This window comes from Lissotriton helveticus, chromosome 9 (assembly GCF_964261635.1).
Source record: "Lissotriton helveticus chromosome 9, aLisHel1.1, whole genome shotgun sequence".
Taxonomy (NCBI): Eukaryota; Metazoa; Chordata; class Amphibia; order Caudata; family Salamandridae; genus Lissotriton; species Lissotriton helveticus.
In genome coordinates, this window is record NC_136070.1 from 784,822,734 (window position 1) to 784,844,787 (window position 22,054).

At 49.6% G+C, this 22,054-nt stretch overlaps 1 protein-coding gene across 3 annotated transcripts in view; it reads left to right on the plus strand.

Moving 5' to 3' along the window:
- The window catches only part of SYMPK (symplekin scaffold protein), a 1,116,254-nt gene that overhangs the window by 378,202 nt on the left and 715,998 nt on the right, over window positions 1-22,054 (plus strand). For all 3 annotated transcript variants that reach the window (XM_078660908.1, XM_078660909.1, XM_078660907.1), the window contains one exon: window positions 5,842-6,061. In XM_078660908.1, the coding sequence (XP_078517034.1) occupies window positions 5,842-6,061 (220 nt within the window). The remainder of the gene's footprint in view (window positions 1-5,841; window positions 6,062-22,054) is intronic.

The window sequence follows — 22,054 nt, forward strand, 5'->3', positions numbered from 1 at the left end:
GGGGACACGGTTTTTAAAAAAGGAGTCTTCTATTTGTTGTAGCGGTGCAACATTAGCCATACCCCACACTCCTGCCCCATATAGTGCAGCGGACTTTGTTTTAGCTGAATATATATTCTTAATTGCATCCAGTGGGCTGCCCCCCAACTTCGTAGCAAATCTTTTGACAGCGTTAACACTCCTTTGCTTGCCCTGGGCTCTTGCTGCCACTAAATTAGACCATGAGTGGTCTTTATCAAAAAGCACTCCAAGGTATGAAAAGGAGTTGACTGTCTCGATTTTCTTGCCTGCCAACTGGAAATGGGGATGTTTTGAACCTCTTGCGGCACCAGACACGTTTTTAAATGATTTTGATTCATTGACCTTTAGGTCAAGGGAGGCCAAGGGAGGCACAGCATTCAGTTTTTTAAACTGGCTTTGCTAAAATCTCTCTACTTTAGACGGGCTACCATTTTGTGAACTGCCAACCAACCCCACAAAGAGGAAGTGACCTCATAGGAGAGAAGGATGTGAACTTCTCCACACCTTTACAGAAGAAACATAAAACAAGCAAGACAGAACGAGGGGAAGGCAAATGGAAACACTGCAGGTGCCCAGTTCCCCACCTTCCTCACCTCGCTCCGTGCTCAAGAGTGTCTCCTCGGGCCTCGGTAGCAGCTCCGACGAGAGCAGAGGGCATAGTGCTAACAACCCTTCCGCCCGTTGCTCTGAGGCGGCAGTAGTGCTGCCATTGGTGTCCTTCGGGGGCCGGGCTCACCACTCTCATCTCTCTTGCGGCTCTCACGGGGCTCTTCTCAGAACCCCAGACTCCAGGGCTCACAGCTCCAAATACAGCTAAATCACAGCATGGACTAGGTCACTTAATAAGCAAGAAGCTGTGAGCGTGCACATGGGCTGTCCAGGCACCCTCGCTCGCGAAAGTGAAAGCGCGGGGGAGCGCGAGAAGAGACGCGCGCATTCACAGCCTATGTCTCCAAAAGCGCGCGGTCACAGCCATTGTCTCCAATGTGTTTATAAGCTTGTGCACCTCTCCTGTCCCACTTCACTAAACTACCCGGCAACAATAAGTCTTGCTTACGTGCGCAGCGCATGGCGCTGCATCAATAGGCGAGACCTAAAAAGCGAGGAAGAGCTGGGTGGCGACTTAGAAGGGGAAAGGAGGTAAAGTGGTGCAAGAGGTACAGAAAGTACAGTGGGGGGAGGCAGAGTTGCTAGGTAGGAAATGCAAAAAGCTAAAGTGTCAGTGAGAGAGGGTTGGTGGAGAAGCAAAGGTGAAAGAATTGTATAACAAGTGAGCCGAGAATGTAAGAGTAGAGGAAAGAGTTGGCTGAGGAGAGGGGTTAAAACAGAAAAATGAGCAAAGGAATGGAGAACGGGGAAAAGAGGAGGAGGATGGGAGACAACACTGAAGGTAGAAGGAGTAGAGAAGTGTACAAAAGAGCGATGAGTGGGAGAAGAGGGAATGAAGCTTGGGAAGAGTTACAGTGGAGGCGTAAGAGGGCAAGCAAGATTTGAGGGGAGAGGAAATGATCAGGTGAGAGGTGGTTAGCAAAAGACAAGCAGCAGGGAAGTGAAGGGGTGACCTAAAAGGAGTAGAAGTGGTGGAGAAAGAGTTGAAGAAGGACAGATGGTGGAGAGATGTAAAAGGAAGGGCGGAAGAGGTAGGAAAGCTTGTTGAAAAATGAGAAAAGAAAATGGACAATGAGGTGGGTACATGAGGGAAGAGGTATGGAGCGCTGAATACGAGAGGCATGAGAGCAAAGAGGGGGTGGACATGAGGAGACACAAGGGAGAGAGAAGCGAAGGGGGAAGTTGAGAGGCAGAGTGCAGCGGAAAGGGATGGAGTGCCAAGCAAGGGAGTGGTGTAGATGACAGACGGAGAAGACCAAATGAATAGGGGTGAAGACCGTAAATGCACGATAGGAAGGTGGGGGAGGGTGAAATGATTATGGAAGGGAGAAGGCAAAACAGAGGAGGGACGAGAGAAAAAAGGTGTAGAAGAGAGGGGGTCTACTCAGAAAGAAGAGATGAGGACGGAGTGCGAGATGAATGAGATGGAATTTCACTTGAGGAAGAGGGTGGGGAGCAGCTGTGATTGGGGGTGAGTAGTGCTGGAGCGGAGAAAGAGAGAGCAGGTTGAGCCAGGACATGAGAGGAGTGGAGAAGAGCGAGTTGAGAGGAGTAAAGGAGGGAAGTAGGCTGACTGGAGGGCAAGAGAAGGGTAGTGAGCTTTAACGAGGGATGGATATGAAGAGGGCGGCTGTGGTTAGTCGTGATGAAAGGGCAAGATGAAAAAATGGGAACTTTCTACAAAGGTGACTGCAGGGGAAAGGAGGGAGGGTCTTGGGTAGTGTGGGGGGGGGCTAATGGAGGGAAAGGGGAGAGCAGTGGAGGAGGCGGGATGCTAACTAGAAAAAACAGCAATGGACCGCACACCGCTAGCCCCTCCTGAGTTGTTCCCCCGATCTCTAGACCCGGGACATGGCCCGGGTTTCGGGATATCTTCCCTCATCAGTAGAGAAAGTCAATAGGGGTGGAAGAGAAGGCCGCCTCGTAACCGTCACGGGCCTCGTTGCCCAGCACGCAGGTGCGTCGTCCAGAAGGTCGTCAGCTTGGGAGGCTCAAGGGAGCCCTTATGTAGAAAAAACAGCAATGGACCGCACACCGCTAGCCCCTCCTCCGAGTCGCCCCTAAGCACTCTGGTATGTGCAGTGCCTGAAGTTCGAAGAATTACTGAAAGTTCGTAAGTGGTTCACCTATGTAGGTGCAAGTAGTAGATACTTGTTGTTCCCCCGATCTCTAGAACCGGGACATGGCCCGGGTTTCGGGGTATCTTCCCTCATCAGTAGAGTAAGTAAGCGAGACAGGAAAAAGTTTAAAAGAAAGTTGGGAGAGTGAACAGACCTGGTGGAGATCATGAGAAGGGAACGGGTTAGAGCAGGAGGAAAGTAAATCGAAGAGCCGGGTACAGGAGATGAAAGGATGGGTAGAGAAAAGCAGGAAATTATAGAAAAGGTGTCTAGTCAGAGGAAGGCGTGAGGACGGTAATAGGGAAATAGGGAGACACGAAGATAGAGGTGGTGAAAGTACATTAGAGAGGAAAGAAGTGGGTAAGGTGTAAAGTGCACCAATAACTTTAGGTCGAGTTTGCGCTATATAAAACAGCAAAAAGCTGGATGATAAGTAGAGAAGAATGTGTAGAAGTGAAGGAAGAAAGAGGGTGACCGAAAAGGTGATGGAGCGGAGACAGGAGTTGGGGAGTAGAGGTTATGTGTAGATCAAGTTGAGGTGGGATTGGACATATTGGGGAGAAGAAAGGAAGACGGAATGTGGACGGATCAGTTGAAAGAAACTACAGATTTTTAAGAAAACCTTAGAACGTGAGTTGTTTATTGAGCACTCTATCGTACTAAAAAAGGCCTCTTGGACCTACTGTTAAACTGTGGTTCAAGGAAAACAATGTTTACTATTAAGAGCCACATCAGAGAGAGATTGAAAAAAAGCTGAAATAAAGCTCGGTGTCCCTGAAGCAGGTGCAGCGCTCAGCTTTAAATAAAAGAAAAAAACAAAAAAAAAAGAAACATCAAGCCTGGTGTCCCTGAAGCGGGCGCAGCGCTCAGCTTAAAAATTTAAAAAAAGAAAAGCAGAAACGTAAAGCCCGGTGTCCCCAAAGAGGGTGTTGCGCAAGCCTGGTGTCCCTGAAGCGGGCGCCGCGCTCCGCTTTTAAGAAAAAAAATAGTGAAACAAAGCGCTGAGTACCTGAAGCAGCGAAAGGAGAGTAGAAAAAAATAATAATTTAGGATCGGTTCTGTAGTATGAGGTGGATGTAGTGGGGCTTATAACGCAAAGCAGAAGGGAAAAGCCAAACTAAGCAAGTAGTGAATAGCAGAAAGCAACATTTATAAAAAGAGATCTTTTAAACAGCACATAAAGAATGGCTGCACATGGAAACTGTAATTGGCCGGTGCTCCTCACCCTTAAACAGAAGTGAGGTACCGGCTGCAGGAACCAATAAGGAGGCAGGAAAGAAGACCAACGCTGCACTGAGCCTATGGTAAGCAGCAGGCGGAGAATAGAGTAGTAGTATTGATCACAGCAGGTCTTGCAGACAGCACATGCGCGCTGCCTAGGCTCGACCTAAAAAGCACAGGGTTTTCAAATGATCAAGATTTTTGCCACGATGATTAGCTTTATGGAGATTAATCAATAACAATTTACTAACTTATGACAACACTATTGAGATGTACAGCATGTAAGACAAACCTTTCTATAACGTCTCTAGTTTTGCATTAACGTTAAGCAAGATCAAAGTGATCAGACCACCTATAGCTCTACACGAAGAACATGTGGTGGCCCGCACACATTTTTTTAAAAATCCATTAAGATAAAATTAATCGATTGTCTACCCAGTTCCATGCAGACAAATCACACCAAAGTGCTTGATGTAGTCAGTCCAAAGAAGGTCGATCTCCCAGTGTTGAGACTGGTGTTCCAACTAATGTCAAGAGCATTTGTGGGTGGGAAAGAGCTGCACATTGGGCCATTGACAATACCCGCGTCTTCCCACCCCCTAAAGGAAGTCTATCACAATCAGTCTGGGTAGCCACAGGTTCAAACTTGTTAGTAGTGATCTCACTAGAGGTGCAGCCAAGAAAGGGTGTGGCAGCATATGACAGCTGAGTTAAATTGAGGGAGAACACTGCACTTGAGAAAGTCGAGTACACCCTGGGCTCAGATCTAACAGGAAAGAAGATAGGGTTGGTGATGATGGCAGCTGTCTCCCAGACAGCTTAAAGTATTGTTGCCTGTGAAGAAATTACACCTCGGACTGTAAGACTGTTGTCAAGTGCATTTATTCCTTAACTCCCATCAGCAGGACAGCTAACAGCAGCTGACCAGGGAGATGCAACATTGAGAAAGAAGTGAATGGGTGGTACTATTAGAGAAGGAATCTTTCGGCGAGCGAGATTGAGGAAGGCATTGCAGGCTGAGTGCAAGACACAGTACAATAACATCTACTGATACCCACATTAACGTACCACAGTTTATTAGGAAACTGGCACTTGTAAACATGTCAAACTGAGGATAAAAAGAGAATTGGAATAGTAAGATGTGAATTGCAGGATGGAACAGCAAAAATGTTCATTGTTACAGGCTTTACATATCCAGTTTTTTTTTGTTGGTATACTATCAGTGTTTCAAATACATGAGCTCAAATGTTTGCATCACTGAGCAGAGCGGCACAGTGCTTTTCTTAGGTATATGCCTTAATTAGGCTGTCTTCAATTACGTCCAAACCGTTTCGTGGTAGCTGAAGTCCTTGAAATTACCACTGTAAAAACAAAAATAGAATTTTACAGAATATTTTACATCGAAGCAGCTTATCATAATTTGTGGGACATGGGTAAAGGCAAAGATGAGCAAAAAAGTATAAGTGTCGCTTTATTTCCTAGAGCCGTTTCAAAAGTTCACACCTTGATTGAAGAGGTCTGATACTGTGTGTTGCTCATTGCAACGTGCTCCTTCTGCTTACAAAATTAACAATAAAAGGGTGTATCCACAAAGTCACATTGTTCCACTAACTTAATGTTTTTAGGACGATTTTGAAATATCTCAAAGTATGTGGTTGTATTTCATATAAAAAGTGATTGTGACCTGGAATTGCAATGGATGAATCTGGACGTTGGAGTGGTGTTAATTGTAGATGGATAATGTTTTGGGTTGGTGTATGCGTTTTAGTGTTTAAAATGCCCGTTATTTAAGTGCCCTAAAGAGGAATTAAATGTGAAATTAAACTACATTCCTTACATACGTTGCATACTGCATTTGTCTCCTTATTAGGTGTTGAACAATCCAAACAAGCAAAGGAAGAGCCAAAGGAGGAGAAGGTGGTGAAAGCAGAACCTGTGTTGATCAAGAGGCGATTACCATCTATAACACCCCAGGAGGGGCAAGCTATTTCAGTGTTGGGTGCTCGCAATGTTGACTTTTCCCTCGCTGATGACGATGCTCCACAAGCCAAACGGCGTCCGGAGCCCATCGTTCCCACAGCCCAGACCAGGTAAGAAAGGGAAGGAAAATCAAACACATGTTTTTGTTTAGAGCAAAACCTGAAAAGTAAGTGACCTGTAGGATTTTTGGGGTATTGAAGGTGTGAGTTTGGCACTGTCAATTGGTGCTAGATTTAATGCATTTTAGGAAGAGCTTTTCTGAATAATTGCAAATGCCTTGATGCCACCTTTAGAATACATTGACCCCTTGTGGCTCAGATAGAATGTAGTTTAGATTTTGTTTTCATTAAACCATTTCCCTTACAATGTATCACACCACAAATGTCCGTGTCCACATTATAGTAGCGGTTTTGGTTTGAAAGCGACAGGTGCCCATTATGAATTGGTCTCAATTCATCCAACACAGCAAAACAAATGCTAAGATGGCCTAAAATGTTCTCAGCAATTCACATGTTTGATTGAATGACACAAAAATAATAGTATATTGATTCTTACCTTTATCCCCTGGGTATGGATTATGTAATTTCAAACAGTTGCTGAGGTTGCTATGTGAATCGTGTTAGTTCTTAAGAATGAATTCTGATGGGTTCATATTTTTCGTACTTATGCCATGTAGTGGTTGGCCATAAAAGTACTTCATGCTTAATTAACACAAAAAACCTTTTAATTTTAGGCCTTCACAGTTTGAGAGCAGTGCTTTTCCATCACCACACACCTGAGCCATCATTAGATATTTTTCCTGCTATCCGGTTTGTCACAGAGGAGTTTCTACAATGTCGATGACTCAAGACCAAACTTTGATGTTGTGGTTAGGAGCTCTTTTTTGCTCGCGTCTGAGACTGCACATATGTTGTCACTTGTGAGACCTTGTGGTACCTTATAGTGAGCCTGGAGGCTGCTTACCATTGGTTGGCTTTGTTGATCTTTCCATTTGCTTCATTTTTATTTGTCCTCTTACGTAGGCTTTCCTTCCTCTTCTTGTATTTGTCTCTGCCCTGAACTATGGCTGCATTACTTGTCCTTCCACTACACCCTTTCTCAGGTACTGCAATTCTCTTTTTAGGTTTCGCCTGTCGAAAGCTGCGCAAGCAGCGTTTCGCGCAGGCGAAATCTAATGACTTACACTGTGTGGCTTTGTCCCGCCCTCTCTTTCCATTGGCTAGCTCCATAAATGGAGGCTAGCCATTGGAAGAGAGATCCATTTTACCGTGGGGTCCCAACACTACCAGTTTGCGGTCCTTCCATTCAGTCTTACTTCAGCACCTCAGGTCTTTACAAAGGTGATGGCAGTGGTAGCAGCACATCTCAGATGGTTGGGGTTTCCTGTTTTTCCCTACCTGGACGACTTGCTGCTTAAAGCAAAGTCGCTAGAGATGGTGCTGCATCATTTGCTGGTGGTAACGCCTCTGTCGGTCAACTTGGGTTTTTTGATTAATGTACCCAAATCTCACCTGGTGCCCTCTCAACGCAACCTGTTCATATGGGCAGTACTTTGAGTTGTGCCTTCCCGCCTTAGCAAAGGATTTAAGACATCCAGGCTATGAATCCCATTTTTTCACAATGGAACTGTGGTTCCAGTCCTGAAGTTAATGTGCCTGCTTGGTCTGTTTTCTTCCTGCATACTGTTGGTCAACCATGCACATTGGCACATGAGGGTCCGTCAGTGCTGCCTCTGCAGGCAGTGGTTTCAACACAACGGGGATCTCAAGGAGGTGGTCAGAATCTAAGGAGACGCTGCAGTGGGGCTGTTATGGTGGGGTGTTTCGGGCAACCTGTCTTAAGGGAAGCCGTTTCAACCTCCTTCTGGGGTGGCCGCAGTGATAAAGGATGCCTCCACTCTAGGGTGGGAAGCTCATCTGGGGGATCTGGAGGTCAAAGGCCTTTGGTCTCCAGAGAAAAGATTGTTTCACTTCAATCTTCTGTAATTGCGGGCGATAAGTTTGGCTCTCAAGGCCTTTCTTCCCTCCCTTCGTGGTCAGTTGAGTCACGTCCTGATGGAGAACACTACCGGAATGTGGTACATCAACAAACAGGGAGGAGTGGGGTCATATTGCTTCTGCAGAGAGGCTCTGCAACTCTGGTCCTGGGCTCGAGACCATTGGATTTGCGTGATTGCGAATCATCTGGCTGGAGTGCTGAATGTGCTTGCGGACAGTGTCAGTCGGCAGTACTCTGCCGACCACTAATGGCATCCATCCGGAGGTGGCCCATCACATTTTCAGAATGTGGGGGTTTCCTCGGTTGGACCTATTGGCCACTCACGAGAACGCGCACTGCCTGTCGTTCTGCATTCTCCAGTATCCGATGCGGGGAGCGTTCTGAGACGCTTTTCCATCAGATTGGGGCTCAGAGCTGCTTTACGTGTTTCTTCCCATACCCTTGATTCCTCTGGTTCTGAGGAAGATTCGCCAAGACCGGGCCCAAGTCCTATTGATCACCCCGGATTGAGAAGAAGTGTGTGGTACACAGACCTCCTTTGCCTCTCATTGCACCCTCCGCTCTGTCTCCCTTTCAGGGCAGACCTTTCACAGGGGCAGGTTTTTCACCCCACCTCAAGAGCCTGCACCTTCATGCCTGGAGATTGAACTGGGCTCTTTAACTCTTCCGCTGGATGTGGTGAATGTTATTTTATCGGCCTGGAGACGCTCCACCAAAACTGTCTATTCTGGTAGGTGGGCCAAATTTGTTAAGTGGTGTGGAGCAAGATCAATTGATCCTTTGCAGGCCCATTTATCTGATATTCTGAGTTTCTCTCTTTCCCTGGCTCAATAGGGTTGTGCTGTGGCTACTGTTGTAGGCCACTTATCTCCTTTTCTCGGTTTACTAGATCAACCCTCTTTATTTAAATCTCTCATTGTTATGAAATTCGTTAAGGGTCTCACCAGTAGATTTCCTACCAATCCCTTTATCATGCTTCAGTGGGATTTTAATTTAGTTCTCACTTTCTACCTTTGGACCATTGCATAGTTGTCCCTTGAGGTTCGTAGCAATTAAGACAATATTTCTGATTGCACTGACTCCGCTAGGAGGTTGAGTGAGCTGCAGGCTCTTGGCTCCAAACCTCCATTTATCTAATTTCATGTGAATAAGATGGTTCTTAGGACCTGAACTACTTTCCTGCCTAAGGTGGTCACTCCTTTCCACCTAGGGCAATCTGTCACTTAAACCACTTTCTATCCTCCCCCTTCTAAGGAGGAGGAGAGACTTCACCGCCTTGACCCTAAGAAGGCGGTCAGCTTCTACATGGACAGGACTAAAGACTTCAGGTTGGACGGCCAACTCTTTATTGGTTATATGAGCAACATGAAGGGCAAGGCTGTCCACAAAAGAACGCTGTCCAGGTGGATCACCATCTGCATCAAGATCTGCTACGCCTTGGCCAAGAAGGAATCTCCTGAAGGTATTCAAGCTCATTCCACAAGAGCCAAGTCTTCTTTTTCGGCTGTAGCTAGAGGTGTCCCTTTTGTAGACATCAGTAAGACTGCAACTTGGGTCTCCCTCCACACTTTTGCAAAGCATTATTGCTTAGACTCGAAGGTGAGGAGGGACGGCCATTTTGCTCGCTCTGCTACAAGATTTTGTGGTATAGGCAGACTGGCACCCTCAGTCAGGAGTGGGACTGCTTGGGGATTCAATTCAAAATATGAGGAATCCACAGGTCGATGTATCCATCAGAAGAACAAGTTACTTACCTTCTGTAACACTTTTCTGGTGGATACAGTACCTGACTGTGGATTCCTCACTGAGTCACCCGCCTCCCCGTTGCCCGCCTGTTTATACCAAAAAATTATTGACATGAAATGTATGTATTTTATTGTTGGAATAATTGGAATAATATGATGCTTGTCTCTAGGAAATGTCTATATTTTAGAATTTCCAGCTTTAATTTGTTTTGTTTACTATGTATACTTGTGAAAATGTCAGTTCATCCGTTTATCTTGAAGGCATGGAAAAAATGGGTGAGACTGACGTCAGCATGCCAACGAGGTCTTCTTATGGCTCAGATGACGTCAATTTGAGTAGCTAATGGAACAGTTCCATTGTGACGTCTTCGTCGATGTGGGAGAGTTATGGAGAAAAGTTTCTGTGGAATGCTGTGCATGGGGTAATTCAAAAGTTGAGGAATCCACAGGCAGATATTGTATCCACAAGAAAAAGCATTACTGAAGGTAAGTAACTTGTTCTTTTGGTCTATTCTTCATTTGGATATTCTGCCTATCAAGAAATGGTCTGCCCTGTCACTACAAATCAATGCTTTAACAAGGGATCCGGGATTACCAGCAGGGAATGGCAGGACTTTGTCCGACAGGGAGGGAATGCATACATTTTATCCTTATACTAGGCAGCAGTCTCATTGATTATATCCTGGTGGATGTAAAGGCATTATTGTTTATTTTTATTTTTTTTATAAATTCTTTTTTAATATTTTCATTTTCAGCGTAGCCGAAAATCTTCAGTTGAAATACAATCATATTGCAACACATCATTACACATTCCCATATCATTAATACAAAAAATATGTACGCAGTGTCATCTAGATCTTCAGAGTCTACAATCAATCCCCTCATATAGGCCATGTTACTATCTTTAATGTTCCTCCTCCGAACTGTCCTCATTCCGTTCCGACGGCGGTTCACAAACACGCTCCCCACACCTTACTCCATTTCCGGGGGCAGCCACGACATATAAACACTGTACTCTCAGCCACTATAGCCGTGTCCATGTCCTTGCACCAGACGGCCAGAGACTGCACCTCCGCCGCCACCCATTTTTGCACGATATTGCGTTTAGCAACCATTATCCCCAACGTGGCCCAGTTCTGCGCCGGATGAGTAAGGTTCTTCGACTCCCATATATTTAACAGGCTCCTCTTGGGTTCCGGTACCAACGACACCCCTTCAGTCTGCGATATTGTTCTCATTATTTTCTTCCAGTTGTCAGCGAATTTTGGACAGTGCCATATAGTATGGTAAAAGGTACCTTCCTACCCACAACTGCTGAGGCAATATGGATGCAGTGTTTTTCCCATCTAACATATGGTATGTCTAGTGTAATAGGTGCGATGTAGGATTTTAAGCTGTACTAGCCTGAGTCGTGAGGGTATGCCCACCTCCCGCGGCGAGGCCAGTGCCTCCTGCCACTCTGTGTCATTGAGGTCGCCTAAGTCACCGGTCCATTTATCCCTGAGGGGTGCTGTGGGGTCCGGAAGGTTAAATAACTAACTTCCGGTAAGTGAATGATGTAGCCCGCTTTTGCATGCAGTCCGTCAGTAGCCTGTCCTCCAAGGGGGAAGCCTCAGGTACCTCGGTACCGTGTGGTATGGCCGTGGTCAGTGCGTGTTTTATCTGCATGTAGAGAAAGATTTCAGAGGGTGCCAGTTCATATTGTTGCTGAAGATGCTCAAATGTAACTACTTCCCCCTTAGACCACATGTCTCCCACCGTGGAGATGCCTATGGCATCCACTGCTCAAAGTCCTTGCTATTCCTGAGTCGTCCCAACCGCTTAGTGTCCCAAAGAGGAGTAAGTTGGGTTAGAACCCCTTGCCAGCCCATTTTTGCCTGCGCCGCAAGCCAAATGGTGACAGTGCGTTTTGTGGGCCCTAGTAACGCAGGGGTATGCCCCTTATTGTAAAGTGCAGAGAGCATATTTCCGGTTCCCAATAAAAACCTGTCCGCTCTGTATGCGGGGTCTACCTGTGGGGCATGTATCCACTGGTTGATTACTTTTAATTGCTCCGCCCAGTAATACAATTGTATATTTGTGAGTGCTATCCCACCATTGTACCATCCACGAGTCAACTTATTCTGCGCTATACGTGCCGGTTTGTTACCCCATAACAGGTTGGCTACTTGGGCTGCTATCTTTTTGAAGTAACTTGGAGGTACGGGGAACGGCGTGTTTTCCAGCACATACAGAAATCGGGGAAGCGCCATAATTTTAAAAAGTGCTGCTTTTCCCAACAGCATCAGCGGTAACGATTCCCAGTGTGTTGCATCTCTCCTTAGACGCTCCAACGGGGGCATCAGATTTCTTGAGAAGAAGTGATCTGGGTTGGCTGTTATGTATATACCTAAATATTTAAATGTGTTGTCCGCGACCTGGAGCGAGCAGTCAACAGGGAGCGGCGGTGGGGGGCCGTGTAGGACGTATAAGATAGATTTGGACCAGTTTATGGTGTACCCCGATGCCCTTCCGAAAAGCTCGCAGATATTGAGGAGAATCAGGATGGAGCGCCTGGGGGTAGGCCAAATATAACAAGACCTCATCCACGTATAGGGAGATGCGGTCTTCCCACCCATCTGTAAACCTGAGACCCCGTATCATTGGTTCCCATCTAATCCACGCTGCCAGCGGCTCCAGCACCAGGGCAAAGAGCAGTGGTGACAAGGGTCAGCCTTGACGTGTTCCCCTCGCAAGTGGAAAATCATCGGAAATGTGCCCTTTGGCCCTTACGTGTGCTACTGGTTTAGTATACCGGAGACGGAGGCGCAGAATTTGGGGCCAAAGCCCAAGTGATGAAGCACTGCGAATAGGAAGGGCCACTCAACCATATCGAACGCCATTCGTGCTCTTGAAGAAATTGAATTCGGGCCATCACCCCATGTAGGCGTCTCCGGTTCAGTGCTGTATTTCTGCCTGGCATACACCCGGACTGATCCGGGTGTATCAGGGTCGTAAGATGCGGTGTTAGTCTAAACGCCAATAATTTCGCGAGGATTTTGGCCTCCGCATTGATCGGCGATATCGGGCGATACGAGGTACATTCTGCAGCAGGCTTTCCCGGTTTAGGTATCGCTACTATGGTAGCCAATCGTTGATCAAGCAGTAGTTCACCTACCTCCAGGCTGTCGGAGTATATGTGTAGTAGGTATGGGGCAATAGTCCCCGCCGTTTTTTTATATAGCTCAATAGGCATACCGTTAGGTCCTACCGCTTTGCCAGATTTCAACGACCGGATCACCACTTGTAGTTCTTCCACCGTGAGGTCCGCCTCAAGCGCGAGGGCCGCCTCCGGGGTGAGCCTAGGCATCGCTATATCTTTAATGTAAGTCAATGCATCCTCCATTGTCATTGTGGAGGATGATGTATATACTTTTCGAAAATGCTGTGCTAGTGTGTGTACTATAGTCTGTGGATCCGTCGTCGTCTGTCCTTCCCCCGTCTGGATCTGTGCTATCCCCGTATTACTCTGCTCCCTCTTGTCAAACCATGCCAGAAGCTTTCCTGCCTTGTCACCGGTTTCGTATATTTTATGTTTAGTGGCCGTGAGCCGTGACTTGGTTGCCTCTCTAAGATATTCTCTATACTGTTGTTGCCTAATGCTCAGCGTCTGAGATGTAGCTGGTTTGGGGTTAGTAGAATGGTGTGTCTCAGCCTCATGCAACTTTAGCTCAATATCATGTAATTCCTGCTGCTTCTCCCACTTGTGCCCTGCAATAGAAACTATGGCCTGCTCTCTAATGACAGCTTTATAGGCTTCCCACAAGGTAGTTGGCGAGCTGACTGAAATTTCATTTTCTTTGAAGTAGTGTTTTGTCGCCGTAACGATCGCTTTTTTGATCTTTGGGACCTGTAAATAGCCAGGGTAAAGGGGGTAAATACGACTCAGAGTCTTGTGGTGATATGAATGTTAATAGTATCGGGGAGTGGTCGGAGATGCCCCTAGGTCTGATTTCTATACCATCAATGTTCCTAAGACTATCCGCTAAGGCCAGGAAGTAGTCTATTCTAGATAGGCTGTTCTATACCCCCGAGTGGAAAGTGTAGTGCCGTGGGGTGGTGCTGCCTCCACACGTCAGTAAGCCCAGGCGCCTCCAGAAAACTCTGAAGGCGAGACACGCCAGGCACGTGCCCCCTTACAGGGTATCTGTCCAGATTACCATCTAAGGTCGCATTGAAGTCCCCTCCTATCAAGAGTTTCCCTTCCGGGTAAGAATTCGCTACGGGCTGGGAGTGCTATCGCATGTAGTGCGGGAAGAATGTATACAGATACTATATTGACAGACCGTCCCTCCCACTGACCCAATATGGCTGCAAATCTGCTTTGATCATCTGTTTTTGTTTTATGCACTATTAATGGGGATTGGTTTTTCACCCGGATGCCAACTCCTCTGGAATCAGAAGAGAACTCTGAGTGTACTATCATTTAAAACCCCCATCTGTCCATCGCCTTACATGCGGTACCAGTGAGGTGCGTTTCTTTCAGCAGGGCTACCGTCAGGGCGCACCGTTTCAGACATTGTAGAACCAGGCATCTCTTTATTTTGTCCCCCAGGCCATGCACGTTCCACGTGAGCAAGGACAGGGGGTCACTTGGGTCTTGGGGTACGACTCTGAGTCTGGATCAGCTGGGGTTTGTATTGCCATGTCTGGTGAAATGCCTGGGAGCAGTTACGGAGTTATCTACGCACTGCATCTGTCGGCCAATGTGTGGGAATGCTACAATCCTGAAATTGCAGCTGAAAACAAAAACCAATAACAAAAAAAACATAGAAACAGTCCCATAACCCCCCTCCCTGCCAGACGGACTCAAAACTACCTGCCTCCCCAACTTTGCAGAGTGCTCAGTCCCAAACCCCCGAAACAGTACTTGCTTGTGGGAGGTGAGAGGTTTAAGGACGGTCACAGTCCTTCCCCACCCCAAAGACCGCTTTTACATAGAATATGGTTCATCTCTTTGTGCAAGTTAAGTCCGTCTGTGCGCCCTGCACATCACCCAGTAGCAGAGTCCAATGTTCTCTCTGTCTCACCCCTCGGTTTCACACTAGTTCAGGTGTTCTTCCTCTCGCTCCTGGCCATGGTCCCCGGGGTCCCCAGCCATCCCGTGACGTCGCTGGCTTCTCTCCGACCGTTTGGGTCCTCCCACCCGACGCCTTCCCTCGATCCAGTCGTGTGCCTCTTCAGGTGTATCGAAAAAACATGTTTTCCCATCTGCTACCACATGCAGTCTCGCTGGGAATAGCATTGAGTATGGCAGTTCCCTGGCTCTCAATTGTTTCTTAACCTCCATGAAACTCCTGCGGCACTTGGAGACCGCCGCCGTATAGTCCGGGAAGAATGACACCACTGAATTTTGGATACGTAGTGGCGGAGACACCCTTGCTGTTAGCAATATAGAGTCTCTATCCCTGAAACTGAAGATGCGGGCCAACACAGGTCTAGGGGGGGGCCCGGGTTTGGGCTTACCCCCGGCACCCTATGGGCCCTCTCAACTGAGAAAAAGGTTGATAGCCCCCTGGGTTGGAGTCTAGTTTTATGAGGTTTTCTGCATACAGGTCCATGGCTCGGATTCCTTCGATTTCGGGAATTCCCGTAATTCTGACATTGTAGCGCCGGGAACGCCCTTCCTGGTCGTCCAGCTTTGCTGCCATGAGTTTGATCTCTGCCTCCAGGCGATTTACCTTTTGTATCAGAGCAGTAATATCTTTCGTCAGAGATTTCGTCACCTGCTCGACTTCCGTGACCCTGGCCGTAATTTTTTGAAAATCCGCTTGTAGGAAGGAGACATCCGCTGATATCGATCTCACCGTCGATTGTACACTGGTGAGGGCGGGCATTATGTCTTCCAATGTTACCTTGTGTGTACCTTCCTCTTCAGGGGTCTTGTCCACAGGGTACTTATGTTCAGGTAGCGGAAGGAAGTCCTTTCCGTAGGCGAATTTGTCCAGTTTAGTCTGGGCGGTCGTGCGCGGGCCCCTGCCCCCCATCCTTGCCCGGATGACTCGTCGCTATTCGGTAATCGCTGCCGCAAGACCGTCTGCCCCGCATGGCCTGTCGGTTGTCCCTCTGCGGCACTGGATGCTGTTACGAGGTCTTTAATTGGCGATGTAGGGCCAGGAATGTCTCCCATGCAGCACCCCTGTATCGTGCACTTCACGAGTTCCACTGCCCTGTTCTCGGGGGGCCGCTAGCCGGTTAGTCTTTGTGTGTCTTCTCCTGCAGCTCTCCTTAGTATTTTGGGTCCGCGAGACCCGTCTCTGCCGGTGTGTCTATTTGGGCCCCACTGTCGCTAAGATCTGCAAGTCCCCTTAGGCGCCCCTAGGGCACCTGCCTGCCAGATGGTGGGGGCCGTTCCAGACGCCCCTCAGGTCGATAGGCCGCCTGCCACTGCTCTGCCCCCAGCCAATTATTGCCACACTAACGGGTGTCTTCCACCCCTCGTCACAGTCCTGCAGTCGGGCCCTCTGTAATTGAGGACCCGGCTTCACTTGAGTGAGCAGGCCGCACACCTCCTTCACGCACGTGAACCTCTCCCTGACCTCCTCTCTTGCAGCCCAAAAGATGTGTCAGTGGATGGAGTAGTCTTTTCAGACACCCTCTCTGCCCAACAGCAGACTGACTGCAAACAAGTTTTGCAACAGTATGCTAGTCTCTTTTCCCTGACCCCTGGTCTGACCAACTGGTGTACCCATGATGTGGACACTGGTGACAGTAACCCTGCAAAAACAAAATCTATCGACAATCGGACCAAGTCAAGGAAAGCATCAGAGCTGAAGTCAGCAAGATGCTGGAGTTAGGGGTAATTGAACCCTCTGAGAGCCTCTGGGCTAGCCCAGTGGTTCTTGTCCCCAAACATCATCCCCAGGGTGGAAAGAAAGAGATGAGGTTCTGTGTGGCGATAAAGAGATCAACTCTGTCACCAAGATAGATGTTCACCCCATTCCAAGAGCAGATGAGTTGATAGATAAGTTGGGGGCAGCCAAATTTCTCAGTACCATTGACTTGACTGCAGGATACTGGCAGATTGGCATGGCCACAGGAGCAAAAGAGAAAACGGCATTCTCTGCCACTGATGGGCACTATCAGTTTACTGTAATGCCTTTCGGGTTAAAGAATGCCCCTGCCACCTCCAGAGGTTGGTGAACGAAGTCCTGACTGGGTTGGAGTCCTTTAGTGCAGCTTATCTTGATGCTATTGCTGTCTTTAGCTCCACCTGGCAGGATCACCTGATCCACCTTGGGAAGGTTCTACAAGCCCTGCAATCTGCAGGACTGACTATCAAGGCATCCAAATGCCAGATAGGGCAGGGCACTAAGGTGTACTTGGGCCACCTTGTTGGTGGAGGCCTGGTCCAACCCTTACAGCCCAAGATCCAGAGTATCATGGACTGGGCAGCTCCAACAACCCAGACCCAATTCAGGGCATTTCTTGGCTTGACTGGGTACTACAGGAGGTTTGTGAAGGGATATGGGTCCATTGTGAAACCCCTTACAGAACTCACCTCCAAGAAAATGCCCAAGAAAGTAAACTGGACTGTTAGCTGCCAGAAGGCTTTTGACACCATGAAAGAAGCAATGTGCTCAGCACCAATTCTAAAAGCACAAGACTACTCCAAGCAGTTCATAGTACAGACTGATGCCTCTGAGCTGGGGATAGGTGCGGTCCTATCCCAGATCAATGAGGAAGGCCAAGACCAACCTGTTGCTTTTATAAGCAGGAGGCTACTCCCCAGAGAACACCGTTGGAGTGCCATTGAGAGGGAGGCCTTTGCTGTGGTTTGGTCCCTGAAGAAGTTGAGACCCTACTTGTTTGGAACTCACTGACCATAGACCTCTCAGATGGCTAGTGTAAATATCTGAAAGAGACACGTTAGTGATAGATTCCTTACCTTAGAATATCCCCAGGCGTCAGACTGGATCCGGATATTTTTGTGTAGCAGTACCCTTGCGCGTCGGTAGGAGTCGTCTGCGGCTCCACGTCCGTCGTCGGCGTCGTGGGCGCCGTGATGACGTCGTCGGAGTACTTAGACGACGCCTCCGCGTGCTGACGTCAGTTCTTCTTTTTTCAGCACCAGCAGCGCAGATCCGGAAAAAGTGGTACCTTAGTCACTTTTTGACTAAAACTTTTTGATCTTTTGATTATTCTTTTTCGAAGTCTTCGACTCCGAACGGTGCCGGTAGGGATGCCAGCTTTTAAGCCCTGTGAGGATTGCGATCGGCTAATGTCGGTCACCGACCCTCACCGTGTGTGTCTCCACTGTCTCGACGTCGACCACGACGACAACACCTGTTCCGACTGCCGGGCCCTGACTTCGAAGGCTAGACGGGAGCGGTCCCGTAAGTGGCTCGAACTCCGGCAGTCGGCCCCGCGCCAAGAGAGGTCCCGGTCCGGACGGAGGTCGAGGGACCAGTCGCGGGAGCGGAGCCATCATAGCTTTGGGAGTCGACATCACTCCTCTGGGAGGAAGTCGTCAGGTAAGCACAAGAAGTCGAAGAGACATCATCGCTCTCCCGACTCCCCCCAATGCTCGCGCGACGCGGCCGGGGGTTCAGGTGGCACCGCCCACGCGGCTCCGTCGGAGTCGCAGGTGCCGCGTCCGGCCTCATACCCTCCGGTCCCTTGGCCTAACGCGGCACCGGAGGAGAACGAGCGGTTCCTCATGGCCATGAGGTCCCTCTCTCCTCCGACGGGCTCGGCGGCGCCTTCGGGCCCAGCGGACCAGTCTGGGGTCCTAGCGGGTCGGGGCTTCGGCCCCGACGCCGTTGGGTGCTTCGGCTCCGCCGCCGCCGGCGCCTTCGGGCCCGGCGTCGCAGGGCCCCGCTAGATCCGGTTCCAGATTCGGGTCATCGCCGGTGGATTTAACGACCTCCCCGGCGCCGACCCCGCAGGTGTCACCCCGGCGCCGTCCTCGGGCGCCGCCGTCCCCGATGCCTCCCTCGACCCGGTTCCGGAGCGGCGCCGCTTCAGACGCCGTGCAGAGAGTTTACTTTCCATGAACCGGCTCCATCATATTCTAACCCTGAGTACCAGGAGATGGGTGATGAAGAGGATTGGGAGGGGTCTGAGGACCCTCTGGCACGTGAATGTCAGTCTCATGAGGACTGGGCATGTGACCTTGGGGAGGCCAGTGGTATTGACACTTCGCCAGACACTGGCTTTGTCTAACCTCCTACTGTGGCTACGGAGGAGGGGGCAACCTATAGTGTGGTGTTGATGAGGGCGGCCAAGGCCTAGGGCCTTGAGCTCCCCGTCGCGGCCGTGAGGACTAACCTCCTTACTGAGGTCCTTAAGCCACAGTCATGCTCAGCCGAGCCTCTGCTGCCGTTTAACGAGGCCTTAACCGATGTTCTTTTGAGCACTTGGTCCAAGCCCGCTAAGGGTTCGCCCGTAAATAGGAACGTGGCCAGACGCCACCGCCCGGCGACCCATGTTTCCTGTCCACCCACCCCACCCCCGAGAGCCTGGTCATCCAGGCCTCCAATTCCCAGACCGCATTCCCGTCGGCTCCGCCGGACAGGGAATCCAAGAGGTACGAGCAGTACGGTAAAAAGATCTTCTCCTCCCTTAGTCTGGGACTGCGGTCTTCCAACACTGCATGCCTCTTGGGCTGCTACACTCACTCTCTGTGGGATACGGTTGCGGAAATGCTGCCAGAGTGTCCCTTGTAGGTACGGGCCAAACTCGGCCAAGCCCAAACTCGGCCAAGCCCTTGTGGAAGGCCGGGATGCACCCAGATATTCTATCCGGTGTGGGCTGGATACCACCGACTCACTAGGTAGAGCGATGGCAACGACAGTGGCGGTCAGACGCCACGCCTGGTTGAGGTCCGCCAACTTTTCGGCCGATGTCCAAAACACACTGATGGACATGCCGTTTGATGGCCGTCGCCTTTTTGGCGACAAGGGAGACCATGCGCTTAAATGCTTTGAGGACTCCAGGGCTACGGCCAAGTCCTTGGGCCTCTCGGCCCCGCGCCAGCCATCGGCTGCCTTTCACTCCTTTCATGGCCACGGAAGGGGTGTACCCACACGTGCTGCCAGCCACGCTACGCAGGGTAATACCCAACGCGGTGGCGGCCGTGGAAACCGCCGTGGCGGCGGTCGGGGTCAACGGCGAGGTCAGTCCACACTTTCCCCCGCAGCATCCGCCTCAAAACCCTCCTAGTCCGTGCTTTCAGGCCCATGTGACGCCGGTGAGGGGCAGGGTTCGCCATCACCACCTCCACTGGCGCACGGTCACGTCGGACAGGTGGGTGCTGCAAATCGTCCGAAGGGGCTACTCCCTCCCCTTCGAGAGGACTCCTCCAGCCATGCCACCACAGAACCACCGTGTATTGGGGGATCATTTGCGTCTTCTGCAGGAGGAAGTTACGGCCCTCTTGGCCAAGGGGGCCATCGAGCGCGTTCCTGGGCCAGAAGTAGGGTGTGGTTGCTACTCCCACTACTTTCTGGTACCCAAGAAGAGCAAAGGGGGCCTACGCCCTATCTTGGACCTACGGAACGTCAACGGCTTCCTCCCGAAGGAGAAGTTCAAAATGCTGACTCTGGCTCAGGTCTTAGCTGCCCTGGACCCAGGAGACTGGATGGTAGCGTTGGACTTGCAGGACGCTTATTTCCAAATCCCCGTCCTGCCGGCCCACCGGGGCTACCTGCGGTTCACGGTTGGCCACGAGCACTTTCAGTATACCGTGCTCCCCTTCGGCCTTACCAGCGCCCCACGGGTGTTCACAAAGGTGATGGCGGTGGTCGCAGCTCATCTGCGCAGGTTAGGGGTTTCAGTCTTCCCCTACCTCGACGACTGGCTGTTGAAGGCGGGCTCGCTCCAGACAGTCGTCAGCCACCTCCAGACTACGGCAGATCTCCTGCACCAGCTGAGGTTCTCCATCAGGTACAGCACAGGCAGTAGCAGTGCAAACTTCCGTCACACACAGAACAGGTACAGCACCGGCAGCAGCAGTGCAAGCTTCCCTCACACACAGAGCAGGTACACACAGACAGCAACAGTGCAAGCTTCCCTCACACATAGAGCAGGTAAAGCACAGGCAGCAGCAGTGCAAGCTTCCCTCACACACAGAACTGGTAGAGCACAGGCGGCAGCAGTGCAAGCTTCCCTCACACACGGAACAGGTACAGCACAGGCGGCAGCAGTGCAAGCTTCCCTCACACACAGAGCAGGTACAGCACAGGCAGCAACAGTGCAAGCTTCCCTCACACACAGAGCAGGCACAGCACAGGCCGCAGCAGTGCAAGCTTCCCTCTCACATGGAGCAGGTACAGCTCAGGCAGCAGCAGTGCAAGCTTCCATCACACATAGAACACGTACAGCACAGGCAGCAGCAGTGCAAGCTTCCCTCACACACAGAGCAGGTACAGCACAGGCATCAGCAATGCAAGCGTCCCTCACACACAGAACAGGTACAGCACAGGGAGGAGCAGTGCAAGCTTCCCTCACACACAGAGCAGGTACAGCACAGGCGGCAACAGTGCAAGCTTCCCTCACACACAGAACAGGTACAGCACAGGCGGCAGCAGTGCAAGCTTCCCTCACACACAGAGCAGGTACAGCACAGGCAGCAGCAGTGCAAGCTTCCCTCACACACAGAGCAGGTACAGCACAGACAGCAGCAGTGCAAGCTTCCCTCACACACGGAGCAGGCACAGCACAGGCCGCAGCAGTGCAAGCTTCCCTCTCACATGGAGCAGGTACAGCTCAGGCAGCAGCAGTGCAAGCAACTAGAAGACTTTTTTTTTCTTTTTTAATTCGGTTGTACATATTGTCTTCTTGGTTATATATAAGGTAACAAAATGCTTATAACACTTTTTTATTACACTTTTCAACATGCTGCACAGCAGCAACGATGCTGTACAGCATAGCTTAAAAACATTGGCATCGCCAACAGCTCTTGCTAAACACGTATAAGGTCCAAAATGCGAGACCTATTGGCTATGCCAATGCTTGTTAAAAATGTCCTTTAAAAGCTGTCTCCTCAATTCTTTAAGCACCGGGCAGACACATAATAAGTGAGTTAGTGATTCATTTTGATATCCACACAGACGACAGTGACAGTCACTGTAACAATTTTGCCAGGATGGTAACAAGTCTTTAGAAAATTGTAGGCCTAATCGGTGTTTTATATATCTTTGTTTTAGGAACCTATTGAAGTGACTTTCCAAATACGTCTGTGGCTTTATCCCGGAATATGAATTTATCACGGTCCACCCGTGTCGTCGTTTTGCGGTACTTATTTTATCTTCCAGATAGGATTCCCTTTTGACCGTGTTATTTGCGATTTTGTCAAATGTATTTCTATCTGGCATTAAC